General features: G+C 43.5%; 1 protein-coding gene across 2 annotated transcripts in view; it reads left to right on the forward strand.

Annotated features, from left to right (window-relative positions):
• Positions 1 to 21,383, forward strand: part of snx17 (sorting nexin 17) — a 43,082-nt gene extending 21,699 nt beyond the window's left edge. Inside the window, exons 5-15 of one of the 2 annotated variants that reach the window (XM_080525868.1) lie at positions 1,185 to 1,295; positions 1,862 to 1,952; positions 4,300 to 4,387; positions 11,181 to 11,250; positions 12,266 to 12,358; positions 12,664 to 12,867; positions 15,987 to 16,115; positions 16,934 to 17,011; positions 17,192 to 17,266; positions 17,394 to 17,435; positions 18,627 to 21,383. In XM_080525868.1, the coding sequence (XP_080381994.1) occupies positions 1,185 to 1,295; positions 1,862 to 1,952; positions 4,300 to 4,387; positions 11,181 to 11,250; positions 12,266 to 12,358; positions 12,664 to 12,867; positions 15,987 to 16,115; positions 16,934 to 17,011; positions 17,192 to 17,266; positions 17,394 to 17,435; positions 18,627 to 18,746 (1,101 nt within the window). In that variant the 3' untranslated portion in view covers positions 18,747 to 21,383. The remainder of the gene's footprint in view (positions 1 to 1,184; positions 1,296 to 1,861; positions 1,953 to 4,299; positions 4,388 to 11,180; positions 11,251 to 12,265; positions 12,359 to 12,663; positions 12,868 to 15,986; positions 16,116 to 16,933; positions 17,012 to 17,191; positions 17,267 to 17,393; positions 17,436 to 18,626) is intronic. The other variant, XM_080525869.1, reaches the window with a different exon arrangement.
• Positions 21,384 to 21,894: the final 511 nt, after the last annotated feature.

Raw genomic sequence — 21,894 nt, forward strand, 5'->3', positions numbered from 1 at the left:
TGTTTACTATTCTGTGTACATGCACTGTAAGTGTGAAATTATTATTTCAGACACATTACTATGACGAAAGAACCTTCCTACCCTAACGAAGTGTGGGAGTCAAACCATTTTAACCTTTTGACCATGTTGTAATGTTCTAAATGAATCATTAACAGATGTTTTAGGTATTGAAAAGCAGTTAATCATAAATCTTTAACAGTTTATTTTTATTTATTTTTTATCAATATTCCAAAACATAACGAGTGATTATTGAATTGGAAAATGTTTTTATTTGCCTTATGCACTAAGAATGGAGCTGGATGAGATCATACAAATACCCTTGTATTGGTCCCCTGTACTGCTGAAAGGCTTATTCATATGAACATTGTAATGAATCTTGATTGATTCGAATTAATATTCATCAGTGTGGGCTCGTCAGAGGGGTGTTGCTATTGGCTCAGAGCGGGAGCTGAAATTGAGAGTGTTCACTCATGTGGTGACCTGTGTTGCTAGGCTAGTGTAAATCTCCTAACCCCTGTGACCAAATTCATCATTGTGCAGTCAGGTTATGCCTAGTACCCTGCATCTTTTCTTCCTTTCCTCTCTCTCCTGCCCTTCCTTCTCCCTCTGTCTCGTGCTGTGAAGACAGCAGGTTGGAAATAGAAAATTAGTTACCGCCCGTCCTAGTCGCTTCATCACTGCCCTGGTGATCGAGATGCACTTTGAGACCCCTTGTCGAGCAGCAGGGGGAAAAGGGAAGATTAAAGATGGTTTCCCCAAGCATGAAAGACAGGAAAGGGAAAGACGAGGCTTTCCATGCCTTAAGACATCCCTACTGTATTATTCAGTGACAAATGCAGTATTTATATGTACTATATATCTATGTATATGCAATACTGCATATGCCCATATCATCAATGAACATGGCTTGAATTGCAGGATTTGAATTGCACATGAACTGAAAATAGAATTAATACTATATTATAAATTAGTATACAGAGTGTGTTATAAAATATCGTACTTTCTATGCAAACCTTCAATGCAGGTGTCCTCTTACTGTGGATTTTAAAAGGATCCAGGGGCTTCAACCCTCTATCTTCTGCCAAAGCTGGAGACCCCAAACTGGAGACCTATAACTCCTTTTTACTGACTTAAGTTCTGACTGTCATGACTGCTAATCCTGTAACCCATTCTTAATGTTTCAGGAAACCCAGCAGATACCGACAGAGGAGGTCCCCCTGGAGATCTACCTGTCCAACGGCCAGAAGGTCAAGGTCAACATCCTAACATCAGACCAGACAGAAGACGTCCTTGAGGTAAACAGGCAGTAGCGTGAACGTGACTCCTGGGGGGGGGGGGCTTTGTGTGTGCTTTGTGTCTGTGTTTCTCGAGGTGATTACTCTGTTACTGGAAGGACTTTTATTTGTCATCGCACATATAACACATGTAAATAATATTACGTTGAAAACCCTGAGAGAAGGTTCGAGAGGGAGAGAAAGCCTGCCAAGCATAACAACATCTCTCTTGGCCTATAGGAAGCAGGACACGCACTCCACACACTCCAACATGGACAAAGAGACACACAGGACAGTTGTTACACTGTGCAACACAGCAACAGCTGCCCTTTGTTACCAAAAGCTATAAAAGTCAAGTGCTCTTCATAAACGGATGTTACGAGAATAAGTTGACCATGGACCATTTTCTCCATGAAATAAGTTGGACTTCAGAGCTATATCAAGTCATTGAAGAAAATGACTAAACTGCCCCATGTTTAAATATGAGTTATGAGGAAATATTACCTCCAGAACCACCTCAGGACCAGACCTCATTCAACCACAAAAGTAAATGACTGACATGTTTTGTCTTCACTTCTCAATTGCAGGCCGTTGCATCAAAGCTTGACCTCCCAGATGACCTGGTTGGCTACTTCAATCTCTTCCTGGTCCGGGAAGGAGTCGATGGGGGCTTAACGTGTAAGCATTGTGATTAGTGTTGTTTGACAAATATAGTGGAATTCTGAGATAAACTGGCTCGCATGGTTTTATAAGACCCACCAAGGTCCTTTCCCAGGAAACAAAGTTGAAACCAGAACTGAATGACTGAATAGATTCAACCTTTGTCATTGCACAAGTACATTGAAATGTACTTTTTTTGCCCTAGGCACAGGGTCAGCAATAGTCAGCGCCCCTGGAGCAATAATGCTAGTTAATAAATAATGATTGATGAACTTTGAGTAATTTATACATGATATACAATATAAAGTGTAACATTTAACTTACATTTTCAAACGGGTGATTATGAATAAGACAAGCTACCCATTAATATTGCAGGCCTTGGAGTGCAGTGCAGACAGCTGCATAATGGGTTTTTTTTCTCCAGAGGGAATTCAACATAAAAGGCAGACTAAGCATCTAAGCACCTGTCCTACAGTTGACATTTCAGTTATAAACAACATTTCATCTTTCAGTTCTGAGTTTTCACTTTTTTATTTCTAAATCACCCTCTAGAAATTAAGGAGCTGTCTTGGCACTGGTGCAAAGGCTTAGCAAATCGGCCCTCAATTTGTAGACCTACAGTAATTACGCTCAAAACAGAATGACTAAGATGGATATTAGCTTTCCCTGCATGGTTTTGTAAACACTTTTGTTTTGACAAGAGGATATCAGTATGTTAGCATTCATATTTGTATTCAACAGTGATATTGAAGCATGGATAGTGTGCATATTATGCCTTGAAATTGCAATCTGTGTTTGTAGTTATCGTCTTTTCTTCCTCAAGGCTATAGCGAAAATAATGAGAAAAACATTTAGGAGTTGACCGAGGTTTCTTCTAACTAGAATTAACATCCATAAAATAACCTTAGAGCATGCCTGTCTAATTATTTAGTCTATTTGTGTCTTTGTCTCTGTCATACTATTTGGGTCATATCTTGGCCTCTTGGTTTGCATGCATGTGTGTGTGCATTCCTGAAATCCCTCCTCTCTTTGGCCCTATCACACCCCAGTGGGGTCCTCTTCTCTCCCTCCACCATCCCTTAGGTTTGCTTTTCCACTTTTAGTTGCCAAACACTCTTCTACTCTCAGTGCCAGATTCTGTCGTTCCTGACAGAAAGCAGTCCTTGTTGTTGCTCAAATCTAAGCCGGAGGAATCTGTGGATATATCACAGACATTCTGTTCATTCTTGGCCTGGGGTTTGACTTTGAAAATGTGAGCAATATAAAAGAATATGTAGACCGTCTGTAGACGGAATCAAACTAGACTGTTGGATAGAGCCCGGCTGGCGTACTTCTGTCAAACTATAGACAAATTCCAGTAAGAAGTTGTTTCATGTCAGACACAAAGCCCCAAGAGGGGACTGTACGCTCTCCCAAGCAATATAAATCAATAGCCCCTGTGCCATATGTGAAGACTTGTCGAGCAGAACGAACAAGCAGTAAAGAGCGCAGTGTATGTACTGTGCATTCCCATTTTGTTTTGAGTTTCCTTATGTTCACAGAAGGGTATGTTGCTTAGATTTGTTGAATTTGTATGGGACATTTTGGCTGCACAGTCATCTCATACACTAAAGGTTGGCGAGACATTCCAAACCGAATGGCTAATGTTATTAAAAAATAAAATAAAAAACAACAACAATTGAACCCAACCTAGCATCCAATTATCCCCTGCCTATTGCGAAGGATCCGCCGCACGACCCCGTGGCCGGCAGTCCCAGAGGAGGCCGCCAGGCAGACTAGCTGACTGGCTCCTCGAGCCCAGCACCGTTATTCTGGCACCCAGGGGGCGGTGTTGCGCGACGGATCCTTGTCCGGAAATACTCCTATACCGCCCTCGGGGGCGGCCGCCCAATATGCCGCTCCCCGTGTGTGCCCCAGCCATATCCGGATCTGGCGAGCTGGGATTCGATCCCAGTCCCCGGTGGGCAGCTTGCACTAGTGGCCAGTGCTACACCACCGCGGGGCACTAATGTTAATTTTTAATCATTCGGTTTGTAGTGTTTTACTCGTATTCCTTGAAGGGGACAAAAACACTGGTTATTGCCAGATGCTGTGATATCCCCGTTCCCCCTGGACAATGAGCCTCGCGTAACAGCTGCAGTTTGCATACACACACACACACACACACACACTTTGATTGTACCCTCCTGGGTTCCATCCAGATGGACCCTCCTCATCTCTCATTGTTTGTTGTCGTCATTGTTATCTAAATGTCCTTGGGATCATGCAGTGCTCATCCCTCCTCGTTGCTTACTCTCTTTTTCACTCCCACTCTCTTTCCCTGTTCTTCTGCTTCTCCCCCCCCCCCCCCGCCTCTCTCTCTTAGTTGTGAGGAAGCTGCAGGAGTTTGAGCTGCCTTACGTATCCGTCACCAGCCTGCGGAGCTCGGATTTCCATGTTGTCCTGCGGAAAAGGTACGGAACACCCACACTTCATAGAACATGAATGTTTTGGTCTACCAGCCAAGGTGTCTGGTGCATGAGACAATTCACCAACCACTCAGATTTCTTTACCAGCCACATTATTATTTTTATTTTTTAAATCAATATTGAATGAATGAATGAATGAATGAATGAATGAATGGTCTTTATTGTCATTCATTCATTCATTCATTCATTCAATATTAAGGCGAACTATTAAGGCAAATATAAAAAAAAAAAACATTAGCATGACTGATCACTTCTTCTTCTTCTTCTTCGGCGTATGGGTAGTTGTTTTCCTCTCCACTCCACCAGGCTCGGGGCCGAGGGGCTACCCTTTTACCACCCCGAGACCTGGTTGAGGGGCTCACCCGGGCTATATTTCTGGACACTACTCCAGAAGCCACGTCATCGTCTCGTCATCTAATACCGACAGACCATGCATCCCGTTGGGTGGGTGGTACACCGGGCAATCCAGGATAACATGGTTTGCGGTTTGGTCCTCTGCGCCACACTCGCACGACGCATTTGGGGCCAAGCCCCATCTGTGCAATGATGAGCGGAAACGGCCGACGCCGGTCCGGAGACGATTGAGCCTCACCCAGGATAGCCTTGGCAAGTCCATCCCGAGGGGCTCAGGGCCGGCGACTGGGATGTGGTCGCGGAGTTTGGAGGTGTTAGCCTCCCACTCCGCGCGCCACATATAATCCACTCATCCGCTGATCACTCATTGAAAATGACTCCCTGCACAGAACCAACCTCCTCTAGTAGGCTTTAAGTTTCGTGCTTATTTCAGTCAAATTACACTTTAAAATAATGTGAAAAAATACTTTTTGTGCAATATGACAACCCTAGTTGACTATCTGTGCAGTATAGTACAGTGGATTGTGTACATAGCCTTTATTGATGTAAACCAGCTCCTTACCTTCTTGTGATTTTATGCATCTATGCTTTTTCTAAAATGTGTTTTCTTTTTCCTTTCCTAACACCAGGGGAGCCACCCCTCCTAAATTTCGTTGTTTGGTACCTGTACTGTAGCAATGACAAATAAAGTCCATTCCATTCCATTCCATTCCATTCCAAATTACCACTAAATATTTTCCGCTGCATCGCGCAAAGTTGAATTCTACTTTTATACAGTGGCGTTTCGTCATTCAGGCCTGGCACCACCAGCAGATGACGCTGTTACGTGAATTAAGCATCATCCTGTCATATAATTGCGTCATCTTATCCTACCTTAAGCAAGTCGAATATTATTATTATTATTTATTTATTTCATTAACTTTTGTTAATGAAACATTCATTGTCATACCCATACCCTGCAAGCATATGAACAATTACAATACAGCATGTCTGCAATTTTGACGCAGTCTGTGTGTTTGGGGCATTTAAATGCATAGCAAATACATTCAACGTTTCCCGCTGTGCTCACTTCCTAATTTTAAGGCTATGGAAACCAATGAAGGAGGGAATAATGAATCTCATTTACTCACATGAGCTGGGATGTGTGGCCTAAGTGAACCGCCTCCCTGTCCTTAAAGACATCAATTGGACTGACTATTATTTGTGCACAAATACAAAGGCATTTCCTTTAGATGTGGCCACTGTTGTAATTGTCTCTTTAAGACTCTGCGTAGTCGCTGTGAAGCCGTTACATTGAACCACAAGCCATTGTGGGTTTCTAGTACTGTATATGTTACCAGACAGTTGGGGGTTCTAACTGTCGCCCCCACTGAGGCCAGAGCTCTTAACCTGAATTGCTCCAGCATGTCTCCAGCTGTTCCATGTAAGTGGAACCATACTGAGGTATGTCTGACTGTTTATCGGAGAGCAACGTCAACAACGAACTATGAAACGGCTCCCAATGAGTCTGTCAGACTTGTTCTGTAACCTCTGGAAGCCATGTGTGCAACGTGAGACCTCTCTGAAGTTTGAGAATGCGCCTCTTCCTCTCGAGGGCTCACAATACTGTCTCTCTTCCTCTCTCCCTCCCAACCCATCCCAACCGAGGTACACAGGATGTTGTTTTTTTCACCCCAGTCTCCCTCAAGGAAAGTCTTTTAGTCCTCTTGACCTACTTTTTGGTGGAGAGCGCTCCCTGTAGAACTAGGGGGAGGCACCCAGGGGGGTATGAAAACATTAGACCCCCAGTTCAGAGGATCAGGAACCGGATTAGGTTGAAATTATTTCTGTTTTCCTGGGACTGGCCAGCTGAAGAAAGTAGAAAATATGTGGTTTGGAGTGATTGCATAGGTTTACGTCTCAATTGTTTTAGGTGTTTTAAACACCATTTGTTCAATTAAGGGGGTATTTCTTTTTTAAAGGATACATTCAGAGTTACTATATCCCATTTAGCTGCCCGTTATATATTTACTTATTATAGAACCCTATATTATTATGATATGTTCGTACATCTTGGATCTATTGCTAGAAAAGAGGTGGTCCTCTGTGCTCAGTTGGTAGAGCATGGCACTAACAACGCTTAGGATGTGGGTTCGATTCCTGCTGGGACCATATACACTTGCAATGTTAGCTTTTAGTTTAAACTAGAGCTTTAAGTTCCTCCTGCATGCCAAAGAAATAACAAATGCCATAGGTGTTTTTATAGCAGCGGACCATACTCCGTTGTCGAGAACACAGGTTTTAAACATTATGTTGAAAGTAATCAAGCCTTGTTACGTAGTTCCCTCTCGTCCGCATTTCAACCAGCAAATCATACCAGCCCTTTATAAACGAGCACAATGTATGTATATGTATATATGTGTATATGTGTTTTGTGTGCTGTACCGAAAACATACCAAACCATGACTTCAAAACTGCAGTACATACCAAATGGAAATGTTTGTGTACCGTTACATCCCTAATATATATAAGAGAAGCATCAAAGGGCAGTCTTGACAATATCCTCCCCCCATCCCTCCTCTCCTTCTCATCCCCCTCTCCCCTGCTGGGCTCTATGAATTGCTAATGCAGCCAGGTGACTTCATTTTCTGGCTACAACTTCTTCATACTCCCAAGTCCCCGCCACACTGCATGTCCTCATTCAGACGTCTCGTTACAGAAGATTAGGAGGTGTTAAATCACTCGCTTGGATTACACCGTCAAAGAGAGACGTTGAGACGAGGCAATGCTAATAAGAGAAAACGCAGACGAGAAGAGGATGAGGAAGTTGTGCTTTTAAGCGTGTCTGGGGTTAGACACAGCAAAGAGCTGTCGGGGGAGTTGTTTTATGACTCAGTGAGACTATATGGTGGAGGAAATATCCATATCCATTTTAGGGATATGGGTGTCTATGCGATACACCTGCCCATTTAATAGACACTCTGAATCTCTTAAGTTAACTGTTATTAGGGCCAGAAGCCTTTCCTGGTCAGGTCACATGGTCAAGAAAAACTGCCTCATTCTTAAAATGTGGGATCTACATGTCATTTGTCAGTGCTCCTATGACATTTTTCTTTTTTTTAATCAATCTGCACAAAATTATATCGGAAACATTGATGTTTGTATTTGACCAACAGTCTTACATAAATGCACTGCTTTCACAAATGTCTCCTCGGAAATATCAGCTTTCAAAACATTCATCTGAGCTCTTCCAGTCTAATGTCTCTGCAGATGTCCCATCGTGTTCTCACTTCTCTACGGGCTGTTAGTTAGCACACTTAGCTGATTAAAAGAGAAAGTACCGGTATTCCTGTTTCACCTCATTCTAGGCACACAGCCAGCAGGTATCCATTTCCACAGTTAATGAAATGTTATGCTCAACAAAGACACACCAGTCCCCTCATCCAAGACATTAAATGCCGAAACGAAGCTGCTAATAGCCAAATACGATCTTTACTCCGCCATTGCAAATTGTATCTTATTGAATGCGTTTCAGACTATAGTAAGGGAAACATATGAAAATCTGCGAAGTAAATCGTTACCAAAAATGTTCTTCACCAATGTGTTTCTAAAGGTGTGTAATAACATGTACTAAAAGGTTGAAATTCAACTCCTGTGGGAAACCTCATAAAAAACAGCTCAAAGTTGGGGTACCGATAACCGATTTTCGAAAATTCGAAAATGCTTAAATTGGACTTGAGTAACTTTTGAGGGGTCAAACTAGGCATTTTTCATGATTCTGAGTTGATTGCAAGCATTTATTTGTCACCAAGACCACTTCCTGGTAGAGAAACTGCCACGCCCTTTTTTTTAGAGAGACACTCTGCTGGGCAGTAACTTACCTGTTATGGAGGCCTTCACTCTCACCTCCCATTGTGGAAGAGATGTACCAACCAGACTACCAGCTAGGTGTTCAGCTACTCACACAGCCCAGCAGAGAGTCACTATCATGGGCATGGTTAAAGACCCATAGGCCCTGTGCTGGAGGTCACATGAGTTGACCTTTAGGCCTTTGAGCTACTCACACACAGCCCAGCAGAGAGACACTCTGCTGGGCACTGATGCAGAGTCATAGGCCTCACTGCATGTGGAACGATAGAACCAGGCTTGTTCACATACACACACAGCCCAGCAGAGAGTCACTCTGCTGGGCAGTGACCTACCTGTAATGGAGGCCTAAAAAAAAAAGGGAGGTGAGAGTGAAGCTGAATAGCTTCACTCTCATGTACCAACATGAGATGTACCAAGGACTACCAGAGGTGTTCAGCTAGACACACAGCCCAGAGACAACACACCTTCCATGGGTGCTGTGACTAGGCCTGTGGCCCTATGCTGGAGGTCACATGAGCTCCAGGGCCTCAGGTCCTGCACTACCAGGCTGAGTAGGAGAGCCCTCACTGGGCCTAGCTGTCTACCAGTCACCCCTCTTCTGGTGCTCTGACCTCCAGGGCCTATGTCATACACTATCAGTCCGATTAGGAGTAACCTCACTGGGCCTAGCTGTCTACCAGTCACCCCTCTTCTGGAGCTCTGACCTCCAGGACCTATGTGATACACTGCCAGTCCGATTAGGAGAGCCCTCACTGGGCCTAGCTGTGTACCAGTCACCCCTCTTCTGGAGCTCTGACCTCCAGGTACTATGTGATACACTGCCAGTCCGATTAGGAGAGCCCTCACTGGGCCTAGCTGTCTACCAGTCACCCCTCTTCTGGAGGTCTGACCTCCAGGTACTATGTGATACACTGCCAGTCCGATTAGGAGTGACCTCACTGGGCCTAGCTGTCTACCAGTCACCCCTCTTCTGGAGCTCTGACATCCAGGCTCTATGTGATACACTGCCAGTCCGATTAGGAGAGCCCTCACTGGGCCTAGCTGTCTACCAGTCACCCCTCTTCTGGAGCTCTGACCTCCAGGCTATATGTGATACACTGCCAGTCCGATTAGGAGTGACCTCACTGGGCCTAGATGTCTACCAGTCACCCCTCTTCTGGAGCTCTGACATCCAGGCTCTATGTGATACACTGCCAGTCCGATTAGGAGAGCCCTCACTGGGCCTAGCTGTCTACCAGTCACCTCTCTTCTGGAGCTCTGACCTCCAGGGGCTAACTGCTACTATGCCAGTCCGATTAGGAGTAACCTCACTGGGCCTAGATGTCTACCAGTCACCCCTCTTCTGGAGCTCTGACCTCCAGGGGCTAACTGCTACTCTGCCAGTCCGATTAGGAGTAACCTCACTGGGCCTAGATGTCTACCAGTCACCCCTCTTCTGGAGCTCTGACCTCCAGGGGCTAACTGCTACTCTGCCAGTCCGATTAGGAGTAACCTCACTGGGCCTAGATGTCTACCAGTCACCCCTCTTCTGGAGCTCTGACCTCCAGAGCCTATGTGATACACTGCCAGTCCGATTAGGAGTGACCTCACTGGGCCTAGCTGTCTACCATTCAACCCTCCTCTGGAGCTCTGACCTCCAGAGCCTATGTGATACACTGCCAGTCCGATTAGGAGTGACCTCACTGGGCCTAGCTGTCTACCATTCAACCCTCCTCTGGAGCTCTGACCTCCAGAGCCTATGTGATACACTGCCAGTCCGATTAGGAGTGACCTCACTGGGCCTAGCTGTCTACCATTCAACCCTCCTCTGGAGCTCTGACCTCCAGGGCCTATGACCTACCCTATAGTGCCCGGTCTAAGTGCCTCATCATCGGACTCCTTTCCTCCATAACACCCCCTGGTTCCTCCACACCCTACCACGTGCACCAGGCGGTCCTGGGCCCCCACACTTAAGCACCCCCCCACTGATAAGGACAGCCATCCGCGACTTCCAGAAGAATGCATCCCTGGTATCCTAAAAAACGTTTTTAGTTACTAGTAGTACTGGCAGGACCAGTACTACAACACATGTCCTACAACACTAGGCCCAGTCTCAGAGCCTCTTACTCAGCCACTCTACCTACCAGCCTCCCTGCCCTGGAGCTTAGACTCTAGTGTCCACAGACTAAGTCCCATTAAGTACCAGGCCTAGTAATACTTCCAGTACTTAAATTTCATGAAAAATGCCTAGTTTGACCCCTCAAAAGTTACTCAAGTCCAATTTAAGCATTTTCGAATTTTCGAAAATCGGTTATCGGTACCCCAACTTTGAGCAGTTTTTTATGAGGTTTCCCACAGGAGTTGAATTTCAACCTTTTAGGACATGTTATTACACACCTTTAGAAACACATTGGTGAAGAAATTTCTTGGTAACGATTTACTTCGCAGATTGGTCAAATATCTGGTAAAATGCCCTTACTACTAGAAGGTCTTAGCTGTTATCCAAATAGTTTTGCCCAATGGGATAATAACCCGTTTTAGAATTAGAAATGTGTGCGTATCCTGCTAGTATCCCTCTCTCTTTTTGTGTGTGTAGCTACTGGGACACAGCGTATGACAGCGATGTGATGGATAACCGAGTGGGCCTGAACTTACTATATGCTCAGGTGAGAGGTCAAACTGAGGTCACCGTGTTCTGGGAATGTTTTGTCTGTCAACTTCAACTGTTTTACATATGGGAAGATGTATACACCGGTTAACACTAGGACAGCCATGAGGAGTAAAGAAAAATGTTATATCTTTGCACTCGATCAAATTTCAGGACCCTCCTTTCATGACTTGGCCTAGATATGTGCGTTCTACCACCCAGTATCTTTACATTTTCAAAATCACATCAGGATAAGCTAGTGTAAGCTATTTTGCCGTTTTTCTGTGTAGGAAGCAGGCTAATTTACAAGCGGCCTACTAGTGGTCGTTGTGTGTAAATAGCAGCTTGAGCATTGCAAAGAGGCGGCTCTTTTAGTAGGTAAAAAGGGCACAGCTGTTCTAGTGTTAAGCCATCAAATCATAACAAAATATAAGCATTGTGTTTGATGTTAACACTACCATCTGTCTTCTGACCTTATTTAATGTCCTTAGTGTGTAGGCCAGAGTTAGTCATCGTTTTGAAACAGTATTATCATTTTATGCACTTTATAGTCTTACAATAACTTTTTTCCTATTTTAATCCTCAGAAGAATTGGCCTGATGGGAACAGGAGAGCAGACCTGGCTCCAAATAATTTTTTGGAGCTAAATTGTTTTCAGTGATGGAAAACGATTACTATTTGGACCCAGGTCTGCCAGAGAGCTTGACTCTTACCCTCCCCTGGTGCCTCCTATTACGAGGGTGTCGGAGGGGTTGTGTTTGGCAACCTAATGCAAGTTCCTCTCTGCAGGCGCTGCTTTTTATAGCACAATCCCCTTAGCAAGCAGCAGCAACTACATCATGTTTTCTTAAGCATTTTAGGTGTGTGTGTGTGTGTGTGTGTGTGTGTGTGTGTGTGTGTGTGTGTGTGTAAAACAGTGGAATAGCATGTGTTTAGTGTGTGTACTAAAAACAAGGAGCACATTTGAGTTGTATGAAAATTGTCTTCAGAGATCGTTTACTGCAGGAAGATGATTTAGTATTTTTTCTCCCCAGACGGTGACTGACATTGAGCGAGGCTGGATACTAGTCAACAAAGACCAACACAGACAACTCAAGTCACTGCAGGAGAAAGGCTCAAAGAAAGAAGTAAGCAAAAACGTCTCCCAGATCTAGATCCTTGTTCTGTCTCCCCGACCAGCTTGCAGAGACATTGTATCATAGTTATTTAGAAGCAGAGCATTAACTGTTGGTGTATTAATTACACAATTAGTCCCATAAACACCGTTTGCAACACTGAATACTACCTTTTTCAAACGGCCTATTTCAGCAATAACCGGATAACTGTCAACTGTTTTCTTCTGTAACGATCTCAAATATGTGGATGAAGCCATTGCAAGGTTGTGGTTGTTGTTCCGACAGTTGATACCCCCCTCCCCCCCCCCCCCTCTCAGTTTATTCGGCTAGGTCAGACACTCAAGTACTTTGGCTACATCAAGTTTGATCCCTGCGTCACCGACTTCCCCGAGAAGGGCTGCCACGTGATCGTCAGTGCCGGCAACAACGAGCTCAACTTCCACGTCAAGCTGCCCAACGAGCAGATGAAGGAGGGAAGCTTCAAGGTCACGCGCATGCGCTGCTGGAGGGTCACCTCCTCTGTAAGTGTCCTCTATGGAATTATCCTCTGTGCTGTTCCAGAGCTGGAACCTAGCTTTGCTTGATTGAGTTTGCCTGGTTCCCTGGCAACACTGCGTCCAATGGAATACTCCCAAAAGTGTAAAACCCAGCCCATCTGGCACTCACGCAGACTCAAGTACATGCAGATAGATGGAAGTAGAAGGATTTCAATTACTATTTTGGAACCCAAGCAAGTCTTCTGTGGAGTCTGTTCATTGGTGTCTCACTCTGCACACTGTCTGTTGCATTTGAACTTGTTGAAAGGTCTTTTCAATGAGGTCCTGCTCCACTGATTTTTTAAATTTCTTCTGGAACTGTTGATTTGAGGTTCTGTTCTGAGTCCAGCGTTATTTCAGGTAGAAATGGAATGTTTTATATACAGTATAACTGGTCCATAGACATTGCTTTGTGGTGCATTAAGGGTCCAATATCTCCCTTCCCTCTTTGTGCCTCATTCTTGAATATCTTGGTGGACTGACTGATGTCGTTCTGACACATTGCATATTGCTCACGCTACTCCAGTCATTGTACAGAAGACCCATAAAGCATATAAACCTAGAATTGCGGCTGTGGCGCAGGAGGTAGAGTCGCCGTCTAATGATCACAAGGTTGGCAGATCAGCGGTTCGAATCCCGGCTGGCCACATGTCGAAGTGTCCTTGGGCAAGACACTGAACCCCAAAATTGCTCCCAATGAGCGGGCCGGCGCCTTGCATGGTAGCTTGCCGCCATTGGTGTGTGAATGTGTGTGTGAATGGGTGAATGAGAGGCCGTTGTAAAGCGCTTTGGAATAAGGCGCTATATAAGTCAGTCCATTTACCATTTACCATTTAGAATTCCAAACTCTCTTACTTCTTGAAGCAGATTGGATTTGTTGTTTTGTTTAATAGTTCTGACTGTTTTTGAGGTCGCAAAGTTCGTCTGTCCCACTGTAACCATGGTAACGATTTAACAGCGGTGGCCATGAAGATAGGAGATCCTCCGCCTCCAGAATCACTGCCTTCAGGGGTATCTCTGTGTAGTAAAATCTGTGGTAGATCTCATGGGAGTCGACAATGGCAGAGGGAAGGCATGCAGTTATCCCATTGGAATCTATTTGCATTATGACTGCAGTGGAAAGTGAGCATTTATGTTTTGCTCTGAGGTGATTTTCTTTTGCTGTCTTATTCTCTCTCTTTTACACTCACTCTTTGTTTCTCTCTCTCTCTCTGTCACCCACGCACTCACCTCCCCGCTCTCTCCCTCACTTGTTCTGCCTGTCTCCCTCACCCCTCTCTTTCTCTCATTAAGTGGAGGTTTAAAGACCTTTTCTCCTCACATAGTGTGCCAGAGCATGCGTCTATTTTCACTGTGGCAGCCCTCCTCCTCTCAGGGGCTAAAAGTGCTGAGCTCCACACCATCCGTCTTCATCAGTCCCATTACCCAAACACATACCCCACGCTAGTTTAGCGCAGTATTGACCCGCACCTCACACGTGGGAGCCTCATCCTTTACCTTAATTGATATTGTCTCTGGGCCATGTGCTAATTCATAGGCATAGGGCGCAAGGGAGCACACACACATGTAGATATGTGAGGGAAAACACTTCTTTGCTATGCTGCAAGTACCCTGTCATTCTCAGAATTCTATGAGATCACAGATCTATGATTATTTTTGTTGTTCTTTTCAAATAAGGATGTTGGCACACCTATAGTTTCTCCAGGTGCTCTAATGGAAACAACTCAACTCTAACAACTCAATACTCATGGAACACAAACACTGACAATAACTGGTATTCTTATCCACAATTCACAATTATTTTTCCTCGATAGCCTTAATATACGGTATCATCTTGACGGTATTCAGTATTGAGCTGAAAATAACATTTTGGCTGTCGAACTAAAGCTTGCTCTGATTTCAATTCATGTTTTCCCCAGAAGCAAGGTTAGTCATCTCGACAAGAGACACTGAAAAGCCATTATGATGACCTTTTTTGAATTGTTGACTGTAGCATTATTTCCTCTTTTGAGCCCCACCCATGGTACGCAGCCGCCATTTACAGAAGTACAGCAGAAAGATTGAAAGAAAGATTGAGTACAGCAACCCCAGTCATTAAATCTGAAATCGACTCACAAAACCGACCTCCCACATAGTTCAATAGCTTCTCAATGTCCAAACTCAGTCCGTGGAGGGTCAAACTCCTTTATAATGAATACTTCCTTACCAAACAAACTATCCAGAACATCCCGTTTCACTGGATAGGGAGAATCCCCAGTTAGTAGCATCTCAAACAGCATCTTGTTTAAGCTTGTTACCCAGGGGGAACCTCTTTGGAGGAAGTGGAAATGGAATGTATATTTCCAAATGTAGACCGATATAAACAGCAGGAGAGGGGGGCGTAGGAGGGACGTAGAGGCCAGAGGAAGCTGTCCTGACCACAGGCTGGAGGGCCCTTGGTGAGGCGTAGCACTCCAAATCGGTCCGCTAATGAGGGACAAGTGCCTGTCTCCTGTGTCTGGGTGTATGTGTGTGTGGGCGTGCAAGGGTTTGGTAATGAGAGATTTTAGAGGAGAGTATCAGGAGAGAGACTGTGGCTTGTCATAAGGCCAGTTGTGTTGCTTCTCCTCCAATCAAGGTCCAGCATCTCCTATTTGCCACAAATAATGGTTGAGCTTGTTAACAAGCTTTCCTGTACAAGGATACTGGAAGTCATGGTAACAGTAGGGATGTTTTTAATGATGTCGGTACTGTGGTGATTATTTCATTGTGTCATGATGATGATGATGATGATGATGATGATGATGATGACGACAACGACTGCCATACAAAGTACAACCATAACTGTTATGGGTAGAGCACTTACTACTGTATCAATGTATTCAATGTTTAACTATGTGGAATTTAACTGTTGGGTTCATAGACCATATCCCTTTACCAATTCCATTTCTATCAGAAGGACAGTTGGAATGATGATAATTATTCTGATGACAATGATAGTAGTGAATGATGATGATGATAATTGTCTTTATGATTATAGTGATGATGATGGCAGCAGTATAACGATGATTATTGTGGCCAGCTAGAGTGACCCTCCCTCCACATGTCTCTGTCCCCTACCACAGCAGTTCCCAGTCACCAACGGCACAGCCAACCCCTGCAGCTCAGCCAAGTGTGAGGTCAAGCTAGAGCTGGCCTTCGAGTATCTGATGAGCAAAGACCGTCTCCAGTGGGTCACCATCACCAGTCCACAGGTCAGCGGGCAGGCTGGGGTGTTACAGGCTATTTTACATTTAGTCTTAGTCTTTAGACAAATTAGACATTATTTTTAGTCACATTTAGTCATTTTGATCCTTCTTAGTTTTAGTTGATGAAAACGGAAAACATTTTAGTGTAGTTTTAGTCTACAAAAACATTTTAGTTGAGTTTTACCCTAATCCTAACCCTAAAACTATGGAGAAAAAAAAGTTACTAAAACTAATGTGCATCTTCGTCTAAAGCCTAAGACTAAATGTAAAATAGCCTGCCAATGCAGGGTCAACTGGGGTCAGCCAAAGGGGACTCAGGTCCCACTAATTGAGCAGAAATGTACTCTTTGTCAATACGCTCTGAATGGCCATACATCATATACTGCAGAATGTAAACCTTGCTGGACCTTGTAAACCTTCTATGAACTTTGCCAGCTTAATAGTTCACCCAATTTACTAAATCACAAATTTGATTCCTTACCCTGAAATGATTATGGGATGGCAGGTTGCCTAGAGGTTAGAGAGGCTAGGCTACGTGAGAGGTCGGCTAGCACTCAGAAGGTCCCCGGTTCGATCCCCGCCTCAGGAGGTAGCTGGATGTGAGCTGGTGCTGGCATCATATCTAAGGTGCCTACCAATGCCGCTGTGCCCTTGAGCAAGGCACTTATCCCGTAATTATTTCAGGGGCGCTGACTATGGCTGACCGTGTCCCTAGAGCAAACAAAATACATTTTGTTGTTCTCTGTGCAATGACAAAGGTTGAATATATTTTAATCTAATCTAATGGCTTCTCTGCCTGGATATGCATTGGCTTGTCATTACAGGCTATCATGATGAGCATCTGCCTCCAGTCCATGGTGGACGAGCTGATGGTGAAGAAATCGGGCGGCAGCATCAAGAAGGTGTGTGTGTGTGTGTGTGTGTGTGTGTGTGTGTGTGTGTGTGTGTGTGTGTGTGTGTGTGCGCGCACGCGCAATAAAAGAGATATGCATTAAGATTCCCCAGAGAGTACTTTTTAATGCTATGTTGTGACTCTTAATTTGAATACTATGTTATGACACGTTTTGCCGTGTCATCTACAGATGCTGAGGAAAAAACACAATGGCTCACTCCTTCGATCAGACAGTCAGCAAGCTGTGAAATCACCCCCTCTACTGGTGAGGCCGGGAATTGCATGAGCCCATCATAATGGGAGTGGAGGAGAGACAATGTTGCTGTTTGAATTTGAAATGTCTGACAGTGGAGGTTTTTGATCTTGTATTGCATCCTTCTCCCCCTACTCAGGACTCCCCCGACCCAAACCGTGAACAGATTGTCAAACTCTCAGTGAGTACTGCCCTTCCTGTGATTTGAAGCCTGGGGTTGTATTTGAGTAGTCTCTCTGTTTGCAAGGGTTAGGGTTACCTTGCAAACTGTTTGTTTAATGAATACTAATGTTTCAGTTGCACAGTTTTTCCATACCATGAGCTCAGAATCACATTATCCTGACTACAGTATATAAATACTATGTCTCTCTGCGCAGTGATTCTTAAACTTTTTTGGTACACCCCCAATCACATTTTGTCCTGTCCTAGTACCCCCTTATATTTATATTACGTTTAGGCCTTTGTTCTTATAAGTATTCCCAAGTACCCCAATGGTACACATGTATAGCTGTGGTTGATAACCACTGCTCTACTGTATGCCCTGAGCTGAGCTGACACCTGGGTTTCCGTTAACCGGTAATTACCGGTCTTTGTCCGGTAAAATCTATTGAAGTCCGACAAATTGAAACCTCTTCGGTCATAATTTCCGGTGAAAATAATTCCCTCTAAGCACAATTTGAATACAATTCGCTAAAGTTTAATTGTCACATTCTGATTCCTTCTATATTAAAAAAGACGAATATATAGGCTATATTTCTTTTATTATTATATGATTTGACGCCGGCATGATGATGACTCCGCGAAACAGCGGTGGCAGGGTTGCCAGATGGGATTTTACAGCCTAACCAGTCTATTACCGCTAAACCCAGTAGCCCATTCGGCGATAACCCGGCCCATCTGGCAACCCTGCTTTTAACCTGCAAACGTTGCAGCTCAAAGTGCACCATAGCGAGCGAGAGGTAAACATGGCAAGACAAAGTAAGCTTAACAATTACTTCATGAAACCAAGCTACAATGAGTCTGACATATGGCATAGCGCGCATGCGAATCATGAAAGCCTATTATTATATTTATTATATAGCTCGCATCTAATCGTATCGGATGAGAAATAGACATTAAACGGCATAATACTGTATAGGCTACACAACAGTAATCACCGCGACAAACAGCTATATTATATTTTAATATGATGACCGGAATATCTCACGTTTGTCCGGTAAATTGAAATCTTCCCGGACACGTTGACCGGCACACGTTTTTTCTAACGGAAACCCTGGCTGACACGCTCACTATTTCCATGTTTTCCCATCCAACCCTATATCTAACCTGCACTGACACTTCTTGGACTCCCCCAATCTCTCCTCCCCATCAGACTAAGCTGAGTTCAGTCTCCCTCCGAGGGATCAGCGCCTCCAACTCGGCCAACGACATCAGCGGCAACGATTTCCATGGCAACTACGCTTTCGAGGGAATTGGGGACGACGACCTTTAATCCCGCCTGCATCCCAGCGCTCATGTCGAATGCGAGAAGATCCCACGCCGAGCTGAGCCAGGTTCTCAGATTCTGCACGATTGTAGCCGCCCCCCCTCTCTTGGAGATTTGGCTGCCTTAAGCTCTCCTTTCATCTCTCCTTTCATCTCTATCACAGGTTCTTCAGGTTCTTGAAGGACTTGACCATCCTCTGTTTTTATGTTGCGCCTACATTCTTGATGCTGTTTGAGTCAGGAATATCTGAAATAATTCCAAGTAGAGTGTAATCTTAAAGGCCCACTACAGTAGAGTGTAATCTTTAAAGACCCACTCCAGTGACATGTTCACTTTTCAAGCTGCAAAACGAAGCTCTTGTGCTTATCCATGATGTTCTTTGATGATTTTTGTCAGACAATAAGATTATTAGTAGAAATATAATTTTTGCTTTAAGTTCCAATCTGAGATTGTCTCGAGCCGTGACATCGGATTGATAATGAGATGACTTGCCTTGTGCTACGGTTGGAGTGGAGAGATGTAGGTTTCCCAGGCTGGAACAAATCCCACCGTTCCGTTCTGGAACCCATTTTCACCGAATGAGGAAGTGAAACTATCGCTGGAGTTCGCCTTTAAAGTTGTTTAAACAGGGATGTTACTAATTCTAAAGTATTTACAAAAGTTTTTTTTTTTTTTATGTCCAACCATGGACATTTTCTGCATGGTGACCATATTCTTGCCAATTTAGTAGTCTTTGCACATTACTTTCTTTCATTATTTTCTTCAATGGAGAATCCGGACATTATTTAATTGTACAAGGGGCGATATTGATTTGCACGTCATTTCTTTCTGGATGTCGATGTCAATTAATGTACAAACCATAGTTGATTTTGTGAGGGTGACAATGCCAGCACTTGAAATGGCTTCTTTCCTTTGGCGCCCAAATATGTTTTCTGACAGGGGTGGATTGCAAATAGGACTTCCACACAACCGTGATGAGAACCATGCTGCATAACTGGCTAGGCAGATGTTCTGTAGCTCTTAGAATGTATTTTGAAAATAACAGCAGCTGTGAGATTTATACTTCAAAACATTCAGAGCCACAGCTTAGCTACATTAATTATTGTTGTTATGTTTGACAAAACACAGAATGTAAGTATTAAAATGTTCAGGGGAATATGTTTTTTTCAAAATGTGCCAAAAAAGTCTTAATTTCTGTTTCTTTGTACGTTTTTGGTAGTGTATTGATACTAATACTTTACTAATTTCCTCATCTTTCACATACAGTAGGTGCTATTGTCGTCATAACTGAGTCAAGTCAAGCTGGTTGGTAATAGTTTGATTTGGCTTTCAACGTTAAGATTACAGTGGTAGTGGTGGCATGGTCGTTCATAGCATCGTTAGATTATTCAAACGCCTTAGCTTCCCTTTTGCTTCTTGTCCACCTTGTCAGAAATCAAAAAATCCAGCATTGGTTTGCCATTGGTTCAACATAAAAAGTATCAGTCTAAGCCAATGGGAGCTTGCCAGCTAGAATCTTGCAGAATGTGACAGTTTGTTTGGTCAGCTCGGCCGAACTGCTTGCACTTGCTGAACCCATAATTTTGCACAGTGTTACAGATGGAGATGGATATTTATTAAGTGAAAATCTAGAATGACAAACATCATGGAATATTTCCAAGGGGTTCTGAAAATCCATCTATGATTTCTTTGTTTTTTCCAACCAATTTTTTAAGGTTTCTCATAAATGCCAAAATTATAGTTTACTAAAGCGTTTTGCACAAAAGAAACATTTTAAAGAATCATGGTAATGTCACTTTTATATATGTACATGCAATTAAGAAAAAGTATTCTGAACATTTACTAATATCTATCATCAATAGTTCATTGTAATCAAATAGATCAAATGTAATCTAAGATGTATAAAAGATTAGAAACTAACATTTATCATTGTTTACAGAAATGTTTAGGGAATTGTAGTTTGAATGCAAAGTGTTTACAAATTCCACTTCTGATTTGTATTGATTGTCTTATTTTGGCGAACAAAGGGTTTTGTGGAACATTTCTTTCTTTCCGGGTTCATTTCGTAATTCCATTTTGTATTTGGAAGTAAATGTGGCAATCATCTCAGAGGATTGTGATGAAAAGGTGCTTTGTTAAAACGGACAGATTTCAGCTTTAACTGTGATCTCTGGACCGCACGACAGGGCATAGATGAAAGTCAGTGCAAAATGGTCATTTCCACCATTTTGTGTCAGTTGTCATTCCGGGGGGTTCAGTCTCAAGTCATGCCCACTTTTTAGCTTCTGTGCTAAAGAATGTTGAGAAAGCTAGAGGAGGAAGCACAAGTGAGTTGCACCTCAACCATTTGTAATATAAGTCCAAAGTCATGGAAATGAATGCTAACCCATTGACTGTGCTTGCTTGGTCAGCTAGAAAGGATGGTCTTCGTAAAGATTGTCTTTCTTTAGAGGGACATGATGCATTCTATCACTGTTCTCTTCATTGTGTTCTCATTGTGTATTGAAAGTCCAAGTTCTGGGTCTTAGAATATGTCAATATGAAGCCTATCAGGATGATTCTTTTTTGTTTTCAATGCTGTATTATACTGTTAAGAACAAATAAATGAGAGCTGCAAAAGTCCTGGATTTCAATAAATGTATAGGTGCCAAATTACACCACTGACTTGTCGTCTTTGTATTGTGTCTTGGGGCCCTCCGAAAGTGTCGACTTGATGATGTAGACAGTGTTGACTTGTCTTCTTCCATTAGTTTTCATATACTGTATGTGTTTATGATTGATAAAACGTTCATGCATAATTATGATTGGTTATTATTATTATTATTATTATTATTGTTTTTGTTGTTCTTGATGAGGCTTATATTTTCTATTATTATTATTTTTCAACAATGAAACTTTTAGCTTCAGGAAGCAAGGTATGCCTACCACCTGCTCTTCAGGTAGGTGAGGGAGGAGAATCCTCTTTCACAAAGATAAGTTGTTGCAAAAGGCAAGAGGCTCACCATGGCCTTTGCTGTCAGTTGGGGGAAGTATTTCTGGCAATGGATCCAGAACTGGGTGAGAGGCTGTGACTCGTACACATTCTTGTCTGTGGTTAGGTCGATCAGCTGATCTTCCTCAGCTGCTGTCAGGTTTGAGCCGTCGGATGCATTGT

This window comes from Nansenia antarctica (assembly GCF_963989245.1).
Source record: "Nansenia antarctica genome assembly, chromosome: 3".
Classification (NCBI taxonomy): domain Eukaryota; kingdom Metazoa; phylum Chordata; class Actinopteri; order Argentiniformes; family Microstomatidae; genus Nansenia; species Nansenia antarctica.